The sequence below is a fragment of the Ictalurus furcatus genome, chromosome 27 (assembly GCF_023375685.1).
Source record: "Ictalurus furcatus strain D&B chromosome 27, Billie_1.0, whole genome shotgun sequence".
NCBI classification, from domain to species: domain Eukaryota; kingdom Metazoa; phylum Chordata; class Actinopteri; order Siluriformes; family Ictaluridae; genus Ictalurus; species Ictalurus furcatus.
Window position 1 is genome coordinate 17,547,658 of NC_071281.1, and position 25,352 is coordinate 17,573,009.

The 25,352-nt window shown below is 40.4% G+C and overlaps 1 protein-coding gene across 1 annotated transcript; it reads right to left on the reverse strand.

Moving 5' to 3' along the window:
- Positions 1 to 436: 436 nt before the first annotated feature.
- On the reverse strand, positions 437 to 23,941 carry LOC128602765 (neuropilin and tolloid-like protein 2). The gene is made up of 9 exons (XM_053616776.1): positions 23,530 to 23,941; positions 17,500 to 17,556; positions 17,021 to 17,161; positions 14,556 to 14,804; positions 13,578 to 13,625; positions 13,151 to 13,278; positions 11,202 to 11,430; positions 3,856 to 3,969; positions 437 to 1,360 (listed from the first exon to the last, which is right to left on the reverse strand). Exons 1-9 carry the CDS (start codon positions 23,537 to 23,539, stop codon positions 636 to 638), a joined length of 1,701 nt encoding a protein of 566 aa, XP_053472751.1. The 5' UTR covers positions 23,540 to 23,941; the 3' UTR covers positions 437 to 635.
- Between the last annotated feature and the right edge of the window lie 1,411 nt (positions 23,942 to 25,352).

A 25,352-nucleotide genomic window follows, 5' to 3' on the forward strand; every position in this document is an offset into this window, starting at 1 on the left:
TAGTGTGATATGTAGAAAAATAGTACGCGTTTTGGGATTTAGCCTGGCTAGCTGGAATTTTATCACCCAGATCATATGAAACAGCAATCTTCAGGAGTGTCCTGGAAATTCCAGAATGTTCCATATGGTCAGCTGTTTTAGGTCTTTTCCAGTAACACTGTCAAACTAAAGAGCGAGTTAAAGTTTGAACAAAATCTGAAGATCCTACATTGTTTCACCATGCCATAACTTCCCGAGAACTTTCATGGGTACTGTTAAATACCAAAGTATGGCTAATTCTGGATTCGGATTAGTAGCCATGCCACACTGTACCGCACTATGTGGTGGAAAAGCGCTATCATATGTATATCTGTGGTTCCACTCTGTCCGCTTGTTCAGACACATGGCAGGAAGGCGGGTTATAATGTGGCGAAACAGGAAATGAAGGATACGACTTGAAGGGTTTGAGTCATTAAGGTCACTCTGAATGTCTAGTTGAAGTAAATCAAGGAGACTGGATTGGATTTCTTAAAGACGCCTTGACTTGTTACTAGACATACAAGAAATAATAGAGAGTAAAAGAGTCTGTGATGGTCGGTCTTTTCTGTTTTTAACTTTCTTCCTTTACTCCTCCTCCACTTACTCCCTCCAGTCTTTCAAAAGTCCATGGAAATGGAGCGCTGACTCGAATCCGGTATGCTAGTGGCATTGTTGCTACGGACACCGCCATGGTTACGGATGCTGATGCTGCTGCATCCACTTCCAATGCTTCCTGTAGCTCCACCCACAGCCCCACCGATAATCCCTCCCACATTCCCACCTATGGCCCCGCCCCTTCCATAGATCTCACACGGGATTTCCTCCATGACCCGGTCCTCGATGACCTGCTCGGCGCACTCGTGAGTCTGTTTGTAGCTGTAGCAGCTCTTCTTGTAGCTCCCCAGGCCGCTGTTGTTGAAGGTCTTCATGGGCGGCGGTTTGGAGAAGTCGTTGTGATACGAGAGCTCCATGGAGCCGAGCGCGCTGCGGTTTTGCTTTACGCTACCGGTGCCGCCACAGTGGTGCTCATGGATGCAGCGAGACGTCGTGGACGAACGCCGTAGCTTCTGAAAGCTTTCGAGCTCCTCATTCAGCTCAGCGAGGTCAGACGAGAGCTCTTTGTCTCGCAGAGAGAAGAGCTCATAGTGTGGGGGGTCAAACACTTCCTGGATGCCTGATTTGTTGAAGACAGCTGGACGGCGTGACACCACTTTCTTACGAGGCTGCTTCATCTGGACCAAGATGGAGATGATGAGCAAAACAAGCACCACGCCAGAGGAGATGCCGATAACCGTGCCGTGGGTCTTGGTGATCTGGTGGAACAGGCCCTTAGACTTCCGCTCTACAGAATATGGAAAGATTTTGTTAATCAGACAGGTAAACCAACAGACAGACAGACAGACAGACAGACAAACAGACAGACAGACAGAGAGATATCGATTGCACTCTTAGAAAAAAGTTCTTCAAGGATTTTTTAAGGGTTCACTGGATAATTTAGGATCCACAGCTTTAAAAATGACTCAACCACAAACCTTTTTTCATAGGAAAACACTCGTGCCTAGATGGCAGCGTGTGTAAAACACGAGGCTCCGTGTCTCCACAGATTTAGTAGATATTACTCTACTTATTCACTCAGAACAGTAACCTATATTTGGTAACCAACCTATATTTGGTGAACACAATGGACAAACTGCGGCATCGGATAACATTGTATAAATGGATTATGGAATGCAACATCATGATTTTTATGAAAATGTGGCCTAACGACAACTTTCCTGGCAGTGCCATTGAGCTAGAGGGATGCAGTGCTTTCAGTGCAGACAGAACAGCAGTGGATTCTGGTAAGAACAAAGGAGGAGGTCTGTGTATTTATGTCAACAAATCATGGTGCACGGACTCTATTATAACTGAAAGTCGTTGCTCTGCTAATTTAGAGTATTTGTGGATTAAGCACAGATCCTTCTATTTACCCAGAGAATTTTCAGCCATTGTTATGACTGCAGGTTACATTCCTCCAGAGGCTAATGCTAAATTAGCTATGGAATAACCACATGCAGCTATCAGCATGCAACAGTCAGCACATCCACATGCAGTTTTTATTGTTGCTGGAGATTTAAATCACTCTAATATGAGAACTATACTTCCAAAATTCCGCAGAATGTCTCCTGCTGTACCAGACGGGACGATACACTGAACCATGTTTACACAAACATTGCTGGGGCATACAAGGGGCATTAGGAAAGCTAAACATTCTTACAAACTTCACATTGAGCAGCACATTGTGGAAGAGCATGTAGATCATCACTGACCACAAACCAACAACACCGACTCTCCCAACCAGCAGTGCCTTGCTGCCTGATGAGCTCAGTCACTTCTATGCTCACGTTGATCAAGGCAGCAGGCAGCACACTACAAATGGTGACCCTTAAACTGTTGACCATCACCTCTCATTCTCCACAACAGATGTGCATTCAGCACTGAGTAGAGTAGATGCATGTAAGGCCGCTGGCCCTAATGGTATACCTGCGCATGTGCTCAGGACATGTGCTGGACAGCCGGCACAGGTCTTTACTGACATCTTCAACCTGTCACTGGCCCAGGCAACTGTCCCCACATGCCTGAAAACAGCAACCATCATACTGATGCCTAAGCATCCTACTGCAGCATGTTGCACTGGACTTCCACCAGTTTGCCTACTGCCCAAACAGGTCAACAGAGGGTGCCATTTCCACTACTCTTCATTCAGCCCTCATCCAACTGGACAACAACAACACATAAATGAGGATGCTGTTCATTGACTTTAGCTCTGCATTTAACACAGTTATCCCCACCAAACTGATCATCAAGCTCGAGGACCTGGGCATCAGCGCCTCCATATGATTCCGGACTTCTTAACTAAGAGACCTCAGTCTGTTAGGTTGGGCAATCACCTAAATGTCCTCTACCATCATCCTGAACACTGGCATACCACAGGGTTGTGTGCTGAGTCAGCTGCTCTACTCCCTGTTTACCCATGACTGTGTGCCTCTGCATAAGTCCAACATCTTTATCAAGCATGCAGACGATACCACGGAGGTAGGTCACGTCAACGGCGACGACGAGTCGGCCTGCAGGGGGGAGATCCGAATCTTTGCAGAATGGTGTTCCACCAACAACCTCACCCTCAAAACCAAGAAGGACAAAGGGCCCATTGTGGATATCTGGGAGTCTAAAGCAGACACTCTCCCATCTACATCGATGGGAATGAACTAGATCTCTGAGGATCTGTCCTGGCACCATAATACTGAAATCCTGCTTAGGAAAGCACAACAGTGTCTTTACTTCCTGAGGAGACTGAAATGTAAAAATTTTGGGCTATAGGCTAAGATATGTGGTTGGACAGAGAGACAGACAGACCAACAGACAGACAGATAGATTTGGCTATATACTGTATGTATATATATATATATATATATATATATATATATATATATATATATATATATATATATATATTTACATTGATAGTTAAATGGATGGATGGATGGATGAAACAATAGATAGATAAATGTAAAATAAAATATACATTGCCCATTGAGATCACATTGTAATGACTGTTGTCCATCTGTTTGTTATTAGTCATAAAAAAATGCACTTCAATCGACCTCTTCTGTCACTGCCCAGCTCTCAGCTCAGCTACAGTGAATAGCTTCTTCACAACAGCTCTGCATTACCGAGTGACTGCACCTAAACTCTGCTCCTGATCTACTTAAATAACACAGTGGCCACAGGCAAAGTTCATTCCACAAATGTCATTCCGGTCTGCACCAGCAGAGGCTAATTTAAGGACAGACTCACCCTTGCAGTGGTTCTCATCCCAAGGGTACACACAGTTCTGCACGCCATTACACACCAGAGAGTTGTTGATGCACATGTTGCTGTGGCAGAAGAAGGTGTTTCCTGAGCAAGGAGCTGAAAGAGAAGACACACTGTCAACAAAATGGCAAACTGAGAGGAGAACGATGTCGAAATAAGAACTACAGCAATATAGCGTTCAGTAGTTTTATTGTATGGGACAAAAATGTCGATTTCAGTCCTCCAGGGGCTGTAAGTACAGACTTAAGCACTATTCAGAAGACAAACCGAGGTGTGTCTCACTTACGCAAGATTCTATTCAAGATTTTGAACTTGCATGATATCGGCTCAGGTGAGGAGCAGTGAAGTCCAGAGCCACTTTCGGACAGTTTGATGTAAACCACAGTATGACTGAAATTTCTGTTTTGGCTGTAATACTCACAAATATTATGAAATGCCATTCAAGACCATAAACATGACACTATTCATTCATCGTATATATTCACTTTAAAATGTCCCTAAAAAAACATTTTAGGAGGAGACACGACTTGCTCGGCTCAAGTATTTTTTATGCATAACCTTACGAATGAACCTAAAGCGATCTGTGAGTATATCAGATATCCTCTCAGTGAGATTATCCGTCAAACCATGGCCATGTTTTTTTTTTTACAGGAGATAGCACCAAATTAACCAAACCATTGACAGTAATTTATCAAATCGGCAACTCAGAACAGCGAATTTAAAGTGTGATAAAACAACCGACATCTCATAAGAACACATTACAAATCTGTGACCTTCATTTACTATCTTGTGGCATCATTAAGTTCACTGTGCATGCACAATACTTTCTATGGTGCACCAGATGGGCTACAGACAGTAATTGAACACCTACACAGTGACCTGTATGGTAGGTTTACTTATCAAGATCAGAAAGAGAGAAGACAGGAAAGCAGCCGAGTGAAAGAGAGCGAGAGAGCGATGGAGGACGAGAGAGATGCGTGGGTAATGGAAAGTGACGTGTCGGCTGTAGAGAGAAGAAAAAAAAAACCTTTGGCTGATTCAGCGTACCTCGAGTCCTACACCTCCTCCGCCTCCGAATCTCTCCCTCACTCACATCTCTCTCTCTCTTCCCGTTCTCCGTCATGGATCTTAGATAGGTACCATCTCTTTTTCACATGCTCTCTGAGTTCCTCACTCTCTCTCCACAGCAAAGCTCTCTCACGCTACACTCTAACGCGTGTTGTTCGAATGTGACTAAGTGCATGTGACAGCGGGATGAAGAGGTCGTAACATGCAGAGAGCTGCGGCTTCTCCACCACTTTCACTTCCAAACTCATTAACCACTTCTCGCCTCTAAATGAACACTGACTCTGATGTGTGTGAGACAACGTGCATTGCGTAGTTAAACAGGAGAGAGAGAGAGAGAGAGAGAGAGAGAGAGAGAGAGAGAGATAATAGGGGAGAGAGGAAGAGAAAGGGAAAGCAGACAAGATAATTATAAAGTGAGAGAGACAATGAGGACACAGAATGGTAGAGATAGCAAAAGAGGAAAAGGAACGCCAAAGCAAAAGAAATTAGGAAATGGGAGATAAAAATGGGAGGGAAAATAAGAGAGAGAGGAAAGAATAAAAGGATTTGAGACAGAGAGAGAGAGAGAGAGAGAGAGAGGGAGAGACGTTTTAAAATGAGAAAATATGGGAGAGAAATCTGGCCTGAATCCATTTTGAATATAATATACAGGAGCAAAAGGTTATGTAGAAAGGAAGAAAGGAAAAGGGGAAAACGGGAGGAAAAAAGGAAAGCAAACAAAAATAGAAATAAATTAGAAGGGAGAAGAATCATATGCAGGAGAGAGTGAACATAGGAGAGAAAGAATAACAGATCAAAGACAGAGAGGGAAAAGAGAGAGAGAAAGGAATCAGAAACTAAAGATAATGTCAAAAGCAGTGAGAGAGAGAGAGAGAGAGAGAGAGAGAGAGAGAGAGAGAGGCAGGAAGAGAAAGAATGGGAGAGAGAAAAGGATAGCAGAAAAGAGAGAAGACAAGACGGAGAGATAAAGGAAATGGAAGAGAAGGAAAAGATCATGAGAAATAAAGAGAAGGAGAGGAAAGCAAGAGAAAAGTGAAAGAAAGAGAATGAAGGAATGATACAGATTCCTTTTTAAACAGTGAACCCTTGAAGAGATAAAGAGCAGACCTGATGATTTACACCTGTCTCTATCTCTTTGTTTCTCTCTCACTCTCTCGTTCTCTTATTCTCTCTCCTGTTTTCTCTATCTTTCCCTTTTCTTTCTTTTTTTAAACAACTTATTTATATTCTACGCTATTAACACATTTAGAAGCCTTAAGGGTTCTTTGCTTTGTCCATCTCTGGTGACCCTTAACAAAGTCTTTCCCTATCAGTAGAATCTTTTTAAAAAAAAAAAAAAAAGTAAAGTAAAGCTAGAACCCTTTCTTGGAAGCTGTGAATTATTAATTCTCCAATAAACCCTTGAAGAACACTTTAATTTGAAGGATCTTTAGCGAAATCCTAAATATCTGACAGGGTTTAGTTATGAAGAAGAATAATGAAGTAATGAACAATATATATATATAAAAAAATGGTTCTTTAAGGGTTTACTGGATAAGTAAGGGTTCTTAGTTTCCAAAAAGTGTTTCTTTTCTGACAGGAAACCATTTTGTTGCAGGGTTCCACACAGAATCTTTAAAGGTTCTCCCAGAATGGAAGAGTGTAGAATATAAATCTAGAGATGAAAATGTTGAAAAGAGAAAGACAGAAAATGTGGGAGAGAGACAGGTGTGGAGCATCAGGTTTGCTCTCTCTCTCTCTCTCTCTCGCTTTCTCTCGTTTTCTCTCTCTCTCTCTCTCTCTCTCTGCGTATCAGCAGCACATTCACAGTGACAGCCCGAGCCACTTCTCCGCTTTATAAAGATTAATGTGTCTGTTACGGCTGTAGATTGGACTTTGTTCGTCCACTGAGAGGAACAAATGGCGCTCTCGGTGCTGAACACGTTGCGAAACTGACCTCCCATCCCACAGGACTATGACGTTTCCTCCAGTATACAGCATCTAACAGAAGCCATTATGAATATAAAAACAACTGTCTCGAGCACAGAGAGCAAGCTGCAGTGATATTGTTTTTCGTTCCTTCATTTGACACAGTTTGAGGTGGAGTTTGCTCACCGTTTGATTGATGGAGGCAATAAATCCGGCCGCAGCTGCCAGGTTTCAGCGTGCTGCCCCGACGCTGTTTACTGCCTCTGAGATGAAGGTCACACCGTGCGCTTTGAGCTACAGAACGCCGCGTTAATTCCACTGATTATCCAGCCATTTAATACAAATAATACAGACTAGCAATAGAGCAAGTCGCTTAGCTGTAATTATCAGCAATTTATGCACAGCATTTAAAAAATGCAAATATTAAACACAGGTCCTGCCAAATGACTACACTGAGGGGGAAAAAAACTCATTTACCTTTTTTCTTTCATCAAAGGCAGATAAATGGCGTTCTACTTTCCATTAAATCTGATCCATTAGCCTGGAAAATGTGCTAGCCCTTTTCTGAATTGCAAAAAAAAAAAAAAAAATGAGCAAGAATAATGGCCTTTTTGGATATCGCTGCTGTGTAATGGCATTAAGTTTAATTAACTTTACACTTTTCAGAATGGATTGTAACTGCTGGTGAGTTCTGAGCTGCTCATATTGAACTCTACACCGGATCAACTACAACATCTCCTAGTCAATCTTTTTAGGATTCCTCCGTCAAGAGGAAACCTATTGTTATTGTTAGTAAGCTTCTTATTATTATTCCCCAAATCCCTGTAAAGTGCGCAGTAACTCAAGATCTGAACTGTAATAACCTTCTCCTCATAAACCGTAGGTCCGAGTGACTTGAACTGTGGTACATATGTGTGGGATATATGTGTTTCTATAGGCTGATAAGCAATAAGGAATCGAATAAAAATTGGCTGAACTATTTACATATTGGTGAATTGACAACTGTTGAACATATTTCTTGTGTCCATAAATCAATGGACTTAAATTAACCTATGGACTTAATCTGTGCGACACTACAGTATATTACCATGTGTGATGCCAACCTCATATCTCCAAAAACAACGACATTAAAAGGAATAATTATTAGTATCCGTTATATTATGTTTTAACAATATCTTTATCATCCGCTAGATGGCGCTGTTTGTCTTGGATCGAGCCAAAGTACACTCTGAAAGACAAAACTTTATTTATTTATTTGTTTATGCACGCATTAGCCGTTTTAGTTCGGCAGAGTTAAGAACACGCGTTGAATCATTCTGTTTGTGTAAAGCCTGGAAGAAGCTTTGCTTGTGAGTTTGTTATTCATCTTTCTAGTTTGTAATCTTTTGTGATCGTATTTGACGAGTTTTGCTGTTTGTGGTCATTTTGAACGGCTCAAGGTGCTTAGTGCATATAGCTTAAAAGATTGCACCGGAGACGGAATTGTATCCACTGGCTAATGTACGTTAAGTAAGCGTTTTTGTATTTCCTTTCTGTTGCACAAGAAATGTAAGAGAAAATTGTCAAGAGAGATTACATGATTGACTTATGGAACAAAGAAAAAAAGGCATCAACTTTACTTTTCGCCTGAGTGGTCATTCAAGCCTCTCGACAAGCTGAAATGCCTTTAGCTATCTGTATATGCTCACTCAGAAACACGCGAGCAGAGGACAGAAAACTACTAAATGAACTGAAAATCTGCCATTGGTCCAAATGCGTTGAAATATCTGGGGGATTTTACTCCTGCATTTAGATTTTCAGGTAAGCTAAATGCAAACAACACGGGGGGTGCTTAAAGCGAACAGTCATTTAAAAAGAATATCATTTTCCGTAAACTATTTTAATAAACAGCGTAACGTATTAACCCAAATTTCTCTCACACGTTATTGATCATAATTACTGTCTACTGTCAGTACTTTGGCTAGTAGATAGTGTTTATGGGGAAAAATACATGTCTAATATATTTAGTGTCACTGTTATGGTACATTAAGCCACGTTAAGCATTTCAGAACGTTCCATAACATTACTTTTCCAAACCCAAAGCTATGTTGGATTTGATTACGCAGGTAGAAAACCTTTGCGCTTTGCTTGAGTCACTTTACCTTTCGCATGTACTAATGTATAACCGAAGAGCTAAAATTAGAGCGTAATGCTGCAGGCTAAGCTAGATCTCTCTTTTATACTGTATATTTCATGTCCCTATGTGCTGTAGTGCTACCTGCCTGGAGCGCATTAAAGGATGAAATATGAATAAGGTTTCAGAACTTTCTTAATCTGACTGTGGACTGGATGTTAAAGATTAGAGCTGGATTAGAGCGCTCCGGTCAAGTCCAGCTAGTTCTGTTCAGGGGTTGTGAATTACTCGATATATACAGCTAATACTATAATATAAAGGCCATTTTTTAAAAAAATGGTGCGTGCCAAAAATGTGTCAGAAAAATCCATCTGGACCAGTTATCTCACTGGATGTACCCGCCTAATTACTGCAACATACTAACCCACCATTTTATAAGTAAGGAATAACACACTACGATTCGTGCTGTTGTAGGAAAATAATCCAATCTGGTACCACTCTTAAGAGTTTTATTCTTCTTACACTATAGCAATTTGCCAAATGATTACAAGTTTTTTATTTATTAATGAACGACATGTCATTCTTTTTAACCAATTGTAGCTATAAAGAAACTTCATATAGAAACGTCATAGAGAAACAATGACGTATTAGAATTAGGATATAATTTATGTTATAGCCGTAACTAGTGTCAGAGCTGCTGTTATTGAAAATATCTAATCAACACTTTCTAATCTGAGACTTCAACAGCGCTGTGGTATAAATCTGAATTCCAGCCTCAGTAATGTGAGATATGCTTAACCACCTTATCAGTACACGTATGTGTGAATAAAAGGTAAGATAATGGTTTGACATGAAAACTGAATGAAGAGTAATAATAAAACGGATGAAAAAGCAACTGTTTTACATGGGAAGTGATTTTTTCTCTCCTTGGGGACAGTATCTCTTTGCACAGCCTCTCAAATTCAAGCACGGAGTGGAGGCCACACCCAAGCAAGGCATGCATTCATTTTTAATTGTCATGTTTCAGTATACGGAAGATACACCTGTGCATTTACTCACCTATATGTTTCATATTCAATCATACCAATAACAAGCCAATCAAGAAATAGAGTACTATATATAGATAGATGGATAGATAGATAGATGGATAGATCTCTATATATACGTTTTAAATTCAGTTCTGCCAGGTTGAATTTGCAGCCATGTTGAGTTATCAGCTAGGTCCTGTGTGTGAAAGTCAAATAAAGTATTCATAACAATGAATCATGCATGAAGCCTGGTCAGCAAGCGACATGAACTAATGGGCGGCAATTTTTAGAAGATGTTATGTATGCATGCTGTCGGAGAGAGACTTTTGCATTGCAAAAGCTTTCCAACAGAAAAAAAAGTTCACTTGGAGGTTTTCATTAGCGAATGGCATCAGTCAATTTTATTGTTCATTTATTAAATAGATTTTAAATAGATTTTTATTGTCAAAGAAAAACAATCCAAAACAGGAGACAAGCATCAAGAGTTCTGGACACTTACGTACTAAAATAATGTCCATCCATCCATCCATCCATTTTCTGCCCATATTAAGCTGCCCAAATCCCATAATGATCGGATCCATCCATTCATCATCCATCCATCCATGTATCCATCCATCCATTCCTTAATTCATCTGATTGCCAATCTGTCTTTCTGGGAAGCTGTTTGTCTGCCCATTCATCCATCTAGTTTCTATCCATCCATACATCCATGAATCCATCTATAATCTATTTAACCAGCCATCCAACCAACCACCTATACATAAGCCTATCAAACCATTAATCCATTCATCCATCCAACCAACCATCCATCCATCCACCCATTCAGCCATCAATTCATTCCACCAATCCATCCATCCATCCATCCATCCATTTGGTTGTCAGTCAGTCTTTCTAGGCAGGTGTCTGTCTGCCCATCCATCCATCTAGTTATCTATCCATCCAGCCACACATCAATCTGTTTCTCAATCTGTATTTCAATTATACAGTTATAAGTCCATTAAACCATCAATCCATCCATCCATCCATTTGATCTGACTTTCTGGGAAGCTGTCTGTCTAGATATCTGTTTGCCTGTTTGCCCATCCATCCATCCATCCATCTAACTATCCATCCAACCACTCATCCATCTATCCATCCATTCTGTAGATTTGAGATCTGTAATGCTTCATTCATAGCTCCTCATCCACCACAGCTATTAAAAATATACTCACGTTCAACGAAGGAGGTGAAGAGCATGCGGAAACGGCTGAGACGACTCGTCTCATCAGCCCACATGCGCACAACTCCCACTCCACTCTCCAGCATCACGTCGTTGGCCACCGTGCTGCAGAACTTTGCCTTTAGGTTCTCGATGGCGCTGCTGCCATCATAAATGGCCACAAAGTTCCTCTTGCACTCATTCGAGTTCTCCATCTGGTATTCCAGAAAGCGCAGGTAGATCTGCAGGAATGAAACAACTTCTTAAGATAGGCAGCAACCTGGTTTATGGGTGGACTTGCATATGTGACATGGAGAATCACACTATGATTTATTACCTATGTATCACAATACACACCAGACTGAAATAGAAGAAATGCGTAAACAGGATTTACTTGATTACTGGACCTAGGACTGCAGGAGGCTCAGCTTTGCAATATAATTATCATACACACCATATATCAACTATTATACATGCCAAGAGCAACTCTGAGCCAGCCGAGTGTGTCTTCCACCCTCAGGATGATCTTGGATGTGTAATGAGCTTCAAATTCGTCGAGTTTCCAATACTTGATTGTTCTACCTGTTCATTTATCATCCTGTGGGTTCTCCATGACAGTTGTCTAAACTTCTGACACCGTTCCTTATTGATCTTTAATGTGTTTTAGGCAAGTCTCTTTGTGAATCACAGTGAGCTCTACACAGTTCTCTTCATACTGTAATCCCACTCTCTGGTGACAACTGGGATGGATTGACTCTTCATGAGTCTGGGTTACTCAGTGTGTTTATTTAGTTGCTGCTTTGTTACAGTGAACGTTACAGTGTTGGGAAAAAAAAATTCAAATGAAAATTTTTTCATCACAAAACATGACATGTGTCTGTCATCCATCTGACCATCTCATGTATCCTACGTTTAAATGTACACGATTCTGCAGGGGGCTAGTTACATGCATATTCCTGCATCTGGTGGTGATTATGTGCTACTGACTGCTACGGGCACAGTATGGGATATTTAATTATTTTACATTGGATTTCATTTGAGAGTGTCAAGTTAATAATGATAAAATAATTTAACGATATAACTATTATACAGTATTTCGATTTCGAATACCGATGATACCCAGCCAGTTGTGGCTGGGAGTTCAAGACAGCAAAAATAGCAGTAAAAACTTATATTATTGTTTTGGATAAGTCTTTCAAAACCGAAGCTATCAAATAAAACCTGATTCCAACTCGGGAATCGAGTATCCGTCTGTCTTGTCTGACCATCCATCCATCTATCCATCTAATTGCAGGTCTTTTTTGGAGGTTATCTGTATATCTGCCCATCCATTCATTCAACTATCCATCCTTCTATAAGTCCATCAATCATCCACCACTTATCCATCTGTCCAATCATCCATCCATCTATTCGACTGTCAAGCTATCTGTCTGAGAGGCAGTCTAGCTGTTTGTTTTTCTATCCATCCATCTATCCAACCATCTATCCTTCTATCCATCCGGTCTTTATTTCTCTACACATTTCTCTGTCTGTCTATCTAAGGGCCAAAGCTTTAAACACTCGAAGATTCAGTTATTGTCACTCACGGAAGAAAGTACGAGATAGATTACATTTTTAGACCTGTTCTTGGCTAATGTGTCTGAAACATGCTGAATGTTCTCCTCTGGCTTGTTTGTTGAGTGTAAAAGTGTATAAATGTGTGCAATCCCACTGTCATCTTACATCTTCCCACCCCGACTCTTATTCCTGCTCCTGCTGAGTGTGCTCTTCCATTATTTCTGCCTCATCGGCTGAATACCTGCTAGCTCTGCACTGCTAATTTAAGCTCGCCTTCAACAGTCTCCTCATCACAGGCAAGCAGTCGGGGGCCTGGCAATCCCCTGTGGTCTAATCAAGGCTGGGATTCATGATGGCCAGGGTTTGGGATGTGCGGAATGACAGAGATGAACCGATGAAGGTCACCTTGGAATGAGGAGGCGCTCGGATCGTCCAAATGCAGTCCAGAGCTTCGCCGGGTTTCACTTTTTCCTCCTCTTCCACCTGGCTGGAGCGGACAAACCCGTCTGAGCCGCTGATCTCGAACTGACAATCTGAAATCACCAATGTAAAGACAAAAGACTGAAAGAGAGCGAGACAGCAGGAATATCGTCGACGGAGAAGGGTCGAGGAAGAATCGAGTGCAAATGGAGGTTGAAGATGAAGTGAAGAAGAGAAATCGTAGACTAGGGGGCGAAAATAAGACTGACAGAATCGCAGACAAGTAAAGATAGCCAGCATGATAGATGGAGGAGTGGAGAGTGCTGGTAAAAGATAGCAGCCTGTCGGCCTCACAGCACAGAGGGCTCTTCAGGAGGAATTGAATGCGGCGGAGAAAGATGGAAAGGCTTACCCGGGATCGGATTTAGGAGTCCGCCCACGTGCAATTTAAAATCCGGGTCTGAAATGATAAGACAGACATGGCATCAATATCGCAGTGCGGAATTTCAGGCTGCTGAGAAAGTCACGTTTAGAACAGCTGCAGGCGCTGAAGCACGAGCACGAAAATCTAAGGCTCGATCTAAATAGACTGCATTTAATGTTTGACTTATTTGACCTGTTTAACATGCAGAAGGCTAACACACTGAAATAGCAGCAGCACAGCAAAATATACTGTTATATTTAGTGCTCTTTTGTGTCACAGCTTACATTTTAAAGTATATTTATTTCTCGCATTTTTAGCCCGAAAAAGAAATACTGCGTTAAAGCAGATATGTCAGATCGTGGACAGAAACATTTCCAATTTAACACATGATTCAACAAATTATTAACAAGACTTGAACTGAGTGTTATAGCATGTAAACCCTAAACTGAAACAAGCAATCGGTGCTTAATAAAAACATCTGTTCGAGGAAAAAAAAAAAATTTGTTATAGTGACATTTCACTCTAAAGTGACAGCCTTCATATCTAGAGCTCCCAGGAAATTAAAAAATGAATAAATGATGCTCATTAAAAAATACATAATCATTTGGGGGGGGGGGGGGAATTAAATGGCAAGACATCCTTGGTGTTTGAATTTTGCTTCTTTAGCTGTGTGCTAGCGATATGAGAATATTTAACCCATATTTAATCATTTGTGTATTAAGTTTATAAAATACAAACGATCTGTTCAGAATAAATAGTTAGAACAGAACCTATAAGCCTCTTTAATAATGCTGTAATAAAGGTTCTAGGACTCATGGTTTTAGGTCACCAATCATGACCAATTAATGGCTTACGAACAGAACATAAGGTGATATTATTATAAAGCAGTAAAAACATTTAATTTACAAGCCTTAATACAATAATTTGTGTAATCGGAGTGCTACAGATGATGACTGAATGGTCCACCTGCTATGTAGGTGTATTTGACGCGGAAGCCAAGGCCCTCGAGCTCTTCATCGGTGGTGAATTTGATCCACATGAAGCGGCCGGTGGAGGTGACCACGCCAGGGCTCTTCGGACCGCAGTAACGATCGATGAGTGGGGAGAAACCGAAGGGACCATCTCTTATCTCCAGGTGATCGAAACGGCACTCAAACGAGGGCTCGATGTAGTAGTTTTTGTCGAAGACCAGCTGGATTCTCTGGCGAGGCAAAGCTGTGAGGCAAAGTGAGAACGGGAAATAGGATTTAGCTTCTTCCTTTAGCGTGTGAAGCACACAGCCACACCGTGTAGTGTAGTGTGATTTAACCCTTCACATCGCTCTAAAGCACACCTCAACAGACTCAGGAGGTCAAGATAATAATACCAACACACACACACACACACACACTTTTATAAAGATGATGCAATGTGTGCTAACTTTTGTATTGCACTTATATGGTAATATGGAAATGTATTCCAAAAATGATGCACATCACCGTGAGCGCACAGTCGGATCCAATGAGTCTCATTATACGATCATCTGCAGAATTATTGGCATCCTTCAAGAAAATGAGCAGAAATGAATGACACATGCAATGACTGATATTTTGAGCTTAAACATACACAGATGTCGCAGCGATTATTTTTATTTTATTTTTTTTGAAACTTTGGTTTCAAAAATATTACTTGTGTAATATTTTAAACAATTACTTTTGAACAAAATTCTATACATGCTATTGAAGAGCACCAGTAGCCCAGTTCTGGAGATGAGTCTGTATATTTTACTATTTATATGAATTTACTTATGAGTAGTTATAACAACACCATGAAACCCTTTAACACCACAATGTTCACCCTCTAAGCTACATTTTATTCATGTACGTGTGTGTTTGTTGAAGACATGTCTAAAAACTTTTCAATGCACCTATCTTTGTTCAAATTATCGACTAACCTCATTTGGCAGGTTATGTCGTATTATTACGATGGTCATCGGACTCTGATAGAGCAGAAGTAGGTTACGTTGAGCTAGCCAGTCTGGAAAATGTCATAACACACCTTCTGTATGTTACCTGATTCAGCCTTTATGACAGCTGACACCGGATATGAGTCCTTTATAAGCCTTTACACTCAGCTGTTATAAAGTGTCAGAGAGGAAACTAAAGCAGGAGCAAGAGGAAACTCATGTTTGAGCTGAGAGAAGTTTAGTCTTATAATCAAAGCTGTTTTGGTTCATTGATTACTACACAAATATATATTTTTTTACTCATACTCTAACAAATATATCAGCTCAATAACTACAGGATAATCTGTCATATTTTAAAGATCAACAATGCTTTAAATTCAATGATTTTCTCTACCCGAAACTTTAGCATTCCATATTTAACTGTGTACATCTCAAATTTACTACATACCAACAAACTGATTATTTCATTAAATAAAATATATTCTGTGCATTATTTTTATTTCATTAAATAAAAGTATTCTGTGTCATTTTGTGCAATCTTATCATCTTCTTCTTCTATCTTATTCATGAGATAAAACTAATTTTATCATCTTGATGTATTAATATGTATTGGATTGGATTAATACATTAATGCATGGCTCTGGGTTACTGATCAGAAGATCAGGAGAAGGTCAAGCCCCAGCACTGCCAAGCTACCACTGTTGGGACCTTGGGCAACACCCTTAACCCTCAACCTCAACTGCTCAGTTGTATAAATGAGATAAATGTAAGTCGCTCTGGATAAGGGCGTCTGCCAAAATGCCGTAATTGTAAAATGTCATAAAAGGATTTTTCTTTAATAAATAAATAAATAAATAAAATACAATCCTGAGTTTGGTCTTTAGGATGAAATGTAATTTTCAATTCACAAGTTCCTTGTTAGCTGTGTCATCATATCTCGGGCATTTGTGATCTAACTGGCAAAACATTTGCAGGGTTGTTTTTTTTGTGTGTGTGTCAAACTCTACAGTTTCTCTTTGTATAAAATAAAACACCATCTGATAAGGGAATGCCATTAAACCTTATATAATGTACCTTTAATATTATGATGATTTTACTCTCTTCAGCCCTGAATTATTTATCAGCTGTTCAACAGGGGGCGCTCTTACACCAACAGTCTAATCTGTAAATGGGGATTGTGTCACACAGCGTGGAGACAGATTTAGAAAAGCACAGCTTTTTGGTAGAAAGTGTTTTTTTTGTTTTTTGTTTTTTTTTTTTTTAAAAAAAAAAAAGAGGACCATATGGCCCACAAACGTGAGGTCGGCCCTGATTGGTCAGGATGGTGAAGCAAAGTTTCCTCTGAGAGGCTTTTATAAATGATGTCGTCGCTGTTTCTTTGAGGTCAGCATTAATCACTCTGTGTTAATTAATAACTCCTGTCTGTCTGACAGCGGAGAAAGACTAGGCCATTGGTTAATGTAGTGATCCGTAGAGGTTTACCCACCCTCTAGGACATAGACACACTCCTTGTTAGGTGGGTAGGTGTTCGGGTAGTTGGGGGACATGAACTGGCCGCCGCTGATGGTTTTGGTCCAGATGCCACACTGCTCGTTCTTGGCTGGAGGTCCATCTTCATTCTGTGTCTCTGTGAAGAAGGATTACAGAGATTTCTTTAGTCACTCAAGAAGATTAGAACATTAGAACATTAGCTAATGGTCTGAAAGAGGGACAATAATACAGCAGACATATTTCCAGCCCTGAAAGAGATTTTTTTTTCCTCATCAAAACAGGTTGATTTTTCTGTAATTCTGTCATCACTCAACAGAATACTTGATTACTTGATCAATAACTAAATGCCACTCATTGGTATATCAAAGAAAACACTTTAATCTCTTTGCAACATAAAAAAAAATCCAATCTACATAATGACACGCTTGGTTAATATAGACGCTGATATGGCATTGAGGATGCTGTGAACCGTACCTCTGATTTTTTGCGCCAGAGCAAAGCCCTCTTCTATCACAATGAGAAGAATCCAAGCTAGGGGAAAAAGAAACTCAGTCAACAGCATCAATGCATAAAATAGTAAAGGCAGTGGGTAAAAAAACAGAACAGGAATCACTTCTACAGTGTAGTTTCCAAAGTACAAAGTGAAAACTGATTGCAAATTAATTAACTCAAACTCAATTAACTCTATCTGCATGGCTCATTCGTGGTTTTCATATCTGCTGTTCATATCTGCTGATATCTTCATATCCGCTGTTAATAATAATGCTAATTAGTGGATATCGTGTATGATCATCTTCAGGTCATCATCGCAGTGGATCCTGGGAACATTGAGCACAAGGCAGGAATATAACCTTGGATGGGAATTTCTTTGGGAAGTAGTCAGAGAACCTGTAGGAACCCAGTGGTGTTAGTGATAGCTCAGTGGTTAAGGCATTGGGCTACTGATCTGAGGGTTGTGAGTTCAAATTCAAGTCAAGCTGCCACTGTTAGCCCTTGAGCAAGAACCTCAACTCTCAGACGTTTTGGAGAAAATCATTTGGCAGATGAGGTAAATGTAAGGTAAATATAAACCCCCACAGACATGAGTAGAACGTGGGAAACTCCACAAGGACCTGGTGGTACATTTTGTGAATTCATGCAACCTGATCTGATTTATAACAGCACGCAAAAGGAACAGACCATAACTATTACAGCTACAGTTTTCAGAGGTGAAAGAGTGAAGATGAGAAAATTATTTTAAAAAATACTTTGTTCCTAAATAATAATAATAATAATAATAATAATAATAATAATAATAACAAATGGCCCAAAATTCAGGTCTCCATCAGCAGAAGACTATATCACATCTGGGTCATCTGAACTCTCACCTGATCTGAATCGCCACCTCATTTGTACTATAAATGCAAAGTCATGATAAAGACATCTTCTTCTTGGCATTCCCATATACGGTCTTAAAGGCACACCCACGTTTACATAGCTCTCATTTACATATAAAGGCTCAATGACACGCCAGCATTTTTAGATATGAACTCAAAAGACATGTCTTCTTTGGTCGGCTAACTGCAGATATCTACTGCACTCGGTTCCGGTCCAACTGGAACACTGTGGAACATCATGCCACTGTTTACTGAGCGGGTGTGGTCAAGGATCAGGACTTCCATCATGTGATTATCCATGAAAAATGTTGGAACGAAAAAAGGGTTAGCTCCCCGTGGTCCAAATTAACAGTCGCAGTGGACTCACCTTAATGTCCATAATAGAGATAAGTGATGTGTTTGTGTGTGTGTGTGTGTGTGTGTGTGTGTGTGTGTGTGTGGCAGCCTCAATCTCCCACAAGCTGCTCTACACTAAAATGAAGCTCCATAATCTCTAAGTGTGTGTGAAGGGTTATGTTTGACAGGATTGATCCATTCGGTGGTCAGAGGCCGGCGGCATTGAGGGTAGAGAAAATATATGAGGACATCGATCACGATTCGAGTCTCCTATTACAGCCCACACACCATGACAACGGCAGACGAGGAAGCTTTTAGACGTGGCTCGACTGTTTCAACTTAACGTGTCAGGTCACGTCACGTCACGTCACACAGAACAGAGATCGTACATGCTAATTATAAATGATTATTAGCTAATTCCAGTCAACTTCAGCTTCTGTGAGTACCACTGTACGCAGAAGACTATTTTTGTACCGCACACTTCCTTTATATTTATTCGCTGCTCCTGCCTCTGGCAGTAAAGGATATAAAAGCAGATGGTAAAGGAACATTCGGAGTCATAAGAGATAATCTGCTGAGTACGTTCCTCGCTCTAAAATCAGCCCAAGCATAATTGAAGTAGGTCAATAAAATATCTCTAAAGGCCGTTCTGTATTCAGCTCTCCTGTGCGAGACGGAGCACTAATGTGGCGATAAGCTTTAATGCCCGTATTCACTTTTCGCCAAACTATCCGTGTGTTTCGTTGATAAGCCTCTAACTATCTGTGATTTATCTGTCACTGCACCGACTGTCTCAGACTCACAAGCAAATCGAGTGGATAATATCGAGCCAGACCTTTCGCAGCCGGCAGACGGTGCAGAAATCAGACACGTCTTCTGAAATAACGGCTCTGACAGCTTTGGATTGGGGACAGCGACAGGACTGGGGCTTTAATTTCTACAAGGTTAAAGGGAGGCTTTGTCAGGCTATTATGGACTTACACGAGTCGATATGATTCAGTTAATTGCACTGACCTGGTGGGGTTTTTTTTCCTACAGGGGTGTGAAATGGAATGTAAATCTGATATGAATTTCAGTTGTAAATTCTCTCTGATTACAGCAAAGTTATCTTTCATTTCTGCTTTAAACCTTTAAGCTTATATAGGGCTCTGATTCATTTATTTTAGATAGCTCTAATAGTGCAAGTTGATTAAAAGCATCAACAAACTGGGGGGAAAAGAAAAAAACCCAGCTATAAGATCTATTATAGAAACCCTGAACTAATGAACCCACTGGCAGTTTTCCACTGAATGGGTCATTTCAATTATACATACTGACTTCGTGTAGCTACTCAGCGCTAAATAAATGATAAACGAGAGACACTAATTAAATGAGAAACGAATTCATACGGGACAAAACTATAGCTAGATTCACTTACATTTGGTGCGTTTCTAGTTATTTATGAGCACTAGTTCTCGTTTGAAGCATTTCGATGATGTGTAAGGGTGTTCCCTGTTCCTGGTTTGTTTCAAACACTTAAAGACCGATGACTGTAATAATTAACATTACAATCTTAACCTGATGTACAAATAAACAGAGCACAATTAGGACGTTTTAATGCAATCCGAAAATTCTTTTTAAAATAATTCCACTCACAATGAATCTACCTAGGTCAATTAATGTTCCTATTAAACGCCTAAAATTGCCTTAAAGGTGCAATCTGCAAATGTAAACTGGATTAAAATGTAAACATTAATCTATTTAAACAATAATGACCATCATAGATAATGAATGTATGGATCACACCTGAAGGAACGGCCAATTTCTCTATAAACACTCATCTTTAGTTTTCTTTAAAAAAAAATTGTGCAGTTATTATGTATTTAATAATCATCATCATCATCATCATCATCATTATTATTATTTCCTATGTAAGAGGATTTAATCAGTTTCTCTCCACTCTTCAGGACAAACTCATTGAAATAATTGCATATAATGAGAACACCTCCAAAGCGCCATTCTGTACTATTAGAATTGAGCAGAATTGCCGTTGAGGCTGAACAATCCTCTCCACCTCGCATTAAAGTTTAGTTTAAGGCTTATCTGATTTCATTTATTGGATTTTTAACGCTTTACCTTTTAAGCTCAGTTTATCAACATGCAACTACACAAGATCCTGGAGTTCATGCGTTCATTTTCTCAGCCTCTCAAATGCCACTGTGGTCAGGGGGTGTGGCCTGTTGCCTAGGTGATCATAAGCCAAACAGAAGTGCCAATCATCTGACTTGTGTCATGACCACAGAGTTGATTTACACAGGGTTGAGTACGGTATTTCCTGTACTGATTAAATGACATCCACTGTCATGGCATTCGGTACCTTTTACCTTGAAAGCTGCATGTAGCGAAGCTTAAAATGATGGCAATTCTGGTCTATTTATATACCTGTGTGCACTATATACCCATTTCCAGGTATATAGATAAGGGTACCACCTCAGCATCAAGGACAATACGGATTAGTACTCTTTTTTTCTGAGAGTGTAAGGTTGAGCACAGTGACTGATGCTGAACGTGAAGTGGTTCTCCTTTATTGATTAAATAATTTGCCTCTCATGGAGCAGGGAAATGGTGATAAACTGGTCCAGGTCCAGGATTTTAAACATGGGTTAGCAAAAGGGACCATATTTATTAGACAAATCTTGCATTTGCAGAAAATCTTATTTGTTTCTTCGGTGCAGGATATACATTCCCATAACCGCATCACTGTCTTGGCTTCAATGTTGCGTTTTTTTTTATAATAATGATAAAAAAAATCTAATCATGCTTTAGGCTATATCATCTAATATACGCTTAATATGATTAATTTAAGTCTGTATGAGTTGCACAGGAGTAATAAACCATTCAGAGATTTGGTGATTTAAAGGAAAAAATCCACCTTGAATGACTTGCGTATTAATATTTATAATCAATGTGTGGTCTTTAATGCTGCAAATGATTTATTTTGTAAAAAAAAAAAAAAAACAATAATTCACCATGTTGCTCGATTTTCACTTGGGTTAACAGTTTCCTACATTACCCACAATGCTGTTCGTCTACCTGCTGATAGTGGTGCAATGGTATTTAGGCCTGCTTTCATCTCTACCTGAAAAGAGCGATGCAGCGGCGCTTTAGTCCTTTACTCTGTCCAGCGCTCTCTCCTCTTCATCTAAACACTCTGCTCAAATAGATCAGCTTCCACAGCTTCAATTTTCCTGCTAATGCCATCTTCCTAGAGCAGCCAAGCCGTAACAAGCACAACAGCACTGAATTCTGGGAGTTTGACTCCAGCGTTTGTTCTAACGTATTGTTCCATTATTTATACGCTGGATTTCTCACTGATGTGATGTTCAGCGTTTCTGGAAAACGGTGTGTGGGACAAGAAGCTCTTGTTGTTTTTATTTTGTTGTTTTGTTTTTTTTTGAGGATCTAACAGCTAAAACGAACTGTTATGCATCCTGTCTGAATGTCTGGTGAAATTTCTTCTCTTATTGTAAGGGTGCAAGCAACGACGATGTGTGACGTCAGCACGACACATAACTGCTAACTTCTCCCAGGATTAAGGAAAATACAGCACTAACCGACGCATTAGCACCAGTATCACTCAACACATCAGGAATATTTGAATCTGAACAGACTGAATGTGTTTCAGGGTGGAGATTTCCTTTAAGGTCAAAGTTAGGCTGATGTTAGGCTTATTTCTCTTACCACCATGTTTGTGTTCATGCTTGATGCTTGTGGTTAATTAAATAATAATAATAATAATTAAAAAAAAAAAGGCAGGACAAACGGAAGGTGAGGCGGTGAAATGAAACCTGGCATCCAATCCCGGGAGGGTTGACGGCGAAGTGCGCGCACGAGGCAGCGGGAGCTGTCACTTCAGCACGCGCTCCCGGTGATGTGGCGCGCGGCGAAGTTACACAAAGCGCCGCACAAAGGACACGACCGAGCACATTCAAAATCACAGAACACCACAAATCAACACCATCTACAAATACAACTGCTCAGTAAACACCATCTAAAGCACCACGATAGCGCGCTACATCCCACGCAATACGACACAGAGGCGCTGTGCAATCCGTGCGCTCTCGCGCGTGTGCAAACGATTCCGAGAGAAAGAAGCAATCCTGCTCGTGCAGTCCATCGCGGTTCATCCTCCCCGAGCTGATTTTGATCAATTAGACAAAAGAAAAATAAATAAATGCACGCGGATTCAGATATAATAACCGAAAATATAACAAATCGACACGAAACGCACCATCTTTCACCCTAACTCCGACCTATATCGAAATATCATGAAATAATCAGGCTATTATTATTATTATTATTATTATTATTATTATTATTTTGCATTCCTTTCATCCATATTATTTTAAAAGCTAGACATGGATAGTTTAGTGCACTAGTGCTTTTCTTCATGGCACAGTGAACAGACTTTATTCAAGACAAGTGAGAGAAAGAAATGAACAATCTCCCCATCGTCATAAACATACTACAAACAATATACATGTAGGAGCAAATGCATTGTTCATTCATCAGCATGCTCCACCTGTAGGTGGCGACTCTTGATTTATAATCATTAGCAACTTGTTAGACGGGGAAATTGGCTACTGTTGGATATATTGAGACAGGTTCCGTAAATAAATAGAGTGTAAATAATATTAATGCACAGCCTTGCATTGTGATGCGGGTTGTTTTGTTGTTGTTGTTTTTTTTGCAGCAGCAACTCTTTTAGGACGCATTAGACTACTGCACATGTAATGCAGGTAAGGAAACTCACCTCTGTGCATTTCCTCTCCCTGTTATAAGATGCTTTTTTTTACCCGTTTGTTTCCTTTGTAGCTTTTTTTTTTTTAAAGCCTTTTTTTCTTATCCTTCCATCCTTTGTAATGCAATCCAATGCATTGCAGTGCAGATTGTCTCAACAGAAATCCCAACTTTTCTGAGACCTGGTTAATCCCATCTCTTCCACAAATGGCAGAAAACACCTCGGATGATATTCCAGATGCAAAAACGAGTCCTTGGATGTGAAAGACAGCGCTGTTAATCCCATTTAGAAATGTGCTTCTGGAATTTCCAAACACTAGGTCTTGCCCATACCTCCGGAGCTGTAGGGAATGAAAAAGCTGTTTGGCTTGAATGAGCAGCTGCTTGTAGGCATGCAGCCCTTTAAAGCTCCCTTATACCACAGACAATACACACATACACACACACACACACACACACACACACACACACACTGAGCTGGAGTCTCCGCCTATGGAAATGAACGCGTAGACGCTGGGCCATGTGGAAAGCCAAAGGATCCATAAATCCGGAGAATGCATACGCGAAGTGACCCTACGTTAACAGTAACAAGCAACAAAGCGACAGATTATCATTTATTTTCTATGTATGTGCACAACATCCATCCATTTTCCATAACGCTTATCCTACACAGGGTCACGTGGAGCCTGGATCCTAACCCAGAGAACTCAGGGCACAAAGCAGGGAACACCCTGGACGGGGTGCCAACCCATCGCAGGGCACAATCACACACACATTCACACACTACGGACAGTTTAGAAATGCCAGTCAGCCTATAGCACATGTCTCTGGACTTGGGGAGGAAACACCCGAAGCACGGGTAGAGCATGCAAGCTCCACGCACACAGGGCGGAGACGGGATTCGAACCCCCAACCGCGGAGCTGCGAGGCAAACGTGATAACGACCTGTGCGCAACACAGTTTCAGCAACAGCAGCAAATGACAACTCAACAGCATGACAAGTGACGGCTGAATTGAGATTGTCTCGTTTCTATGTAAAGTAGATATTCCGGGGTAAATCGACAAATCCAAACATTTTTCTCAAATGATTCCTCGGACAAATTCTATGGCACGTGTGGTACGATGTTTCTTCAGTTCCCCGCTCTTCAGTTCCCCATGGATGGATGGACATTACCACACATTGGTCATCATACAATTACAAACTGGACAATTCATGTGCTTTTAAAAAAATGTATTTAGTAATTTAGTATAGCTAATACACCTACCGGTATGTTGTGGGAACTGTGTGGAAACTGAAGTTGGGCAATTATTCATTCATTTAGCACAAATGATGAATTTAGCACTATTCAAAGATTTATAAATTGTTGAATACGTTGAATCTTCTGCATCACGTATGCAGAAGATGACGGATAGCACTTTCCTCAGAGTGTGTTACGCTGCCTTGTGAAGCAGCAGCTTGAAAATATGTGGCTGGCTTCATGTGTATGAAAGAAAGCACACGTTAGCCTTTATCGTCCTTGGTAGCTGTTGTATGACAGGAGAGAGCTGGCTGGTGTGTGGGAATTACAGGTGATCCAATTGGGGTAAAAAATGGACATAAATACTTACTTACTACTGACAGAAATGTTTGGTCTGTACATCGTTCCATAGATTTTTACACAAATCTTTTATGTGAACCTTAAAACTCGGCCAAACGATGCGATTTAAATTTTTTTTTTTTTTCTTTACTTTGAGGAATAATTTTTCCATATTTATGACCCATTGGCTTTTCATAATTAAAGACCAGCTCAGCCACTGGAGGGAGGAACAGCTTTAAACACGAACCATCACATGGCT

What these genes read in the sequence shown, in the direction of transcription:
- LOC128602765 (XM_053616776.1), bottom strand. An exon ending in GAGCGCCTCCTCATTCCAAG is followed by an intron (nt 11,431 to 13,150) that starts GTGACCTTCATC and finishes TCATTCCTGCAG; the next exon opens with ATCTACCTGCGCTTTCTGGA. An exon ending in CTTCACCTCCTTCGTTGAAC is followed by an intron (nt 3,970 to 11,201) that starts GTGAGTATATTT and finishes CTTCTCTTTCAG; the next exon opens with CTCCTTGCTCAGGAAACACC.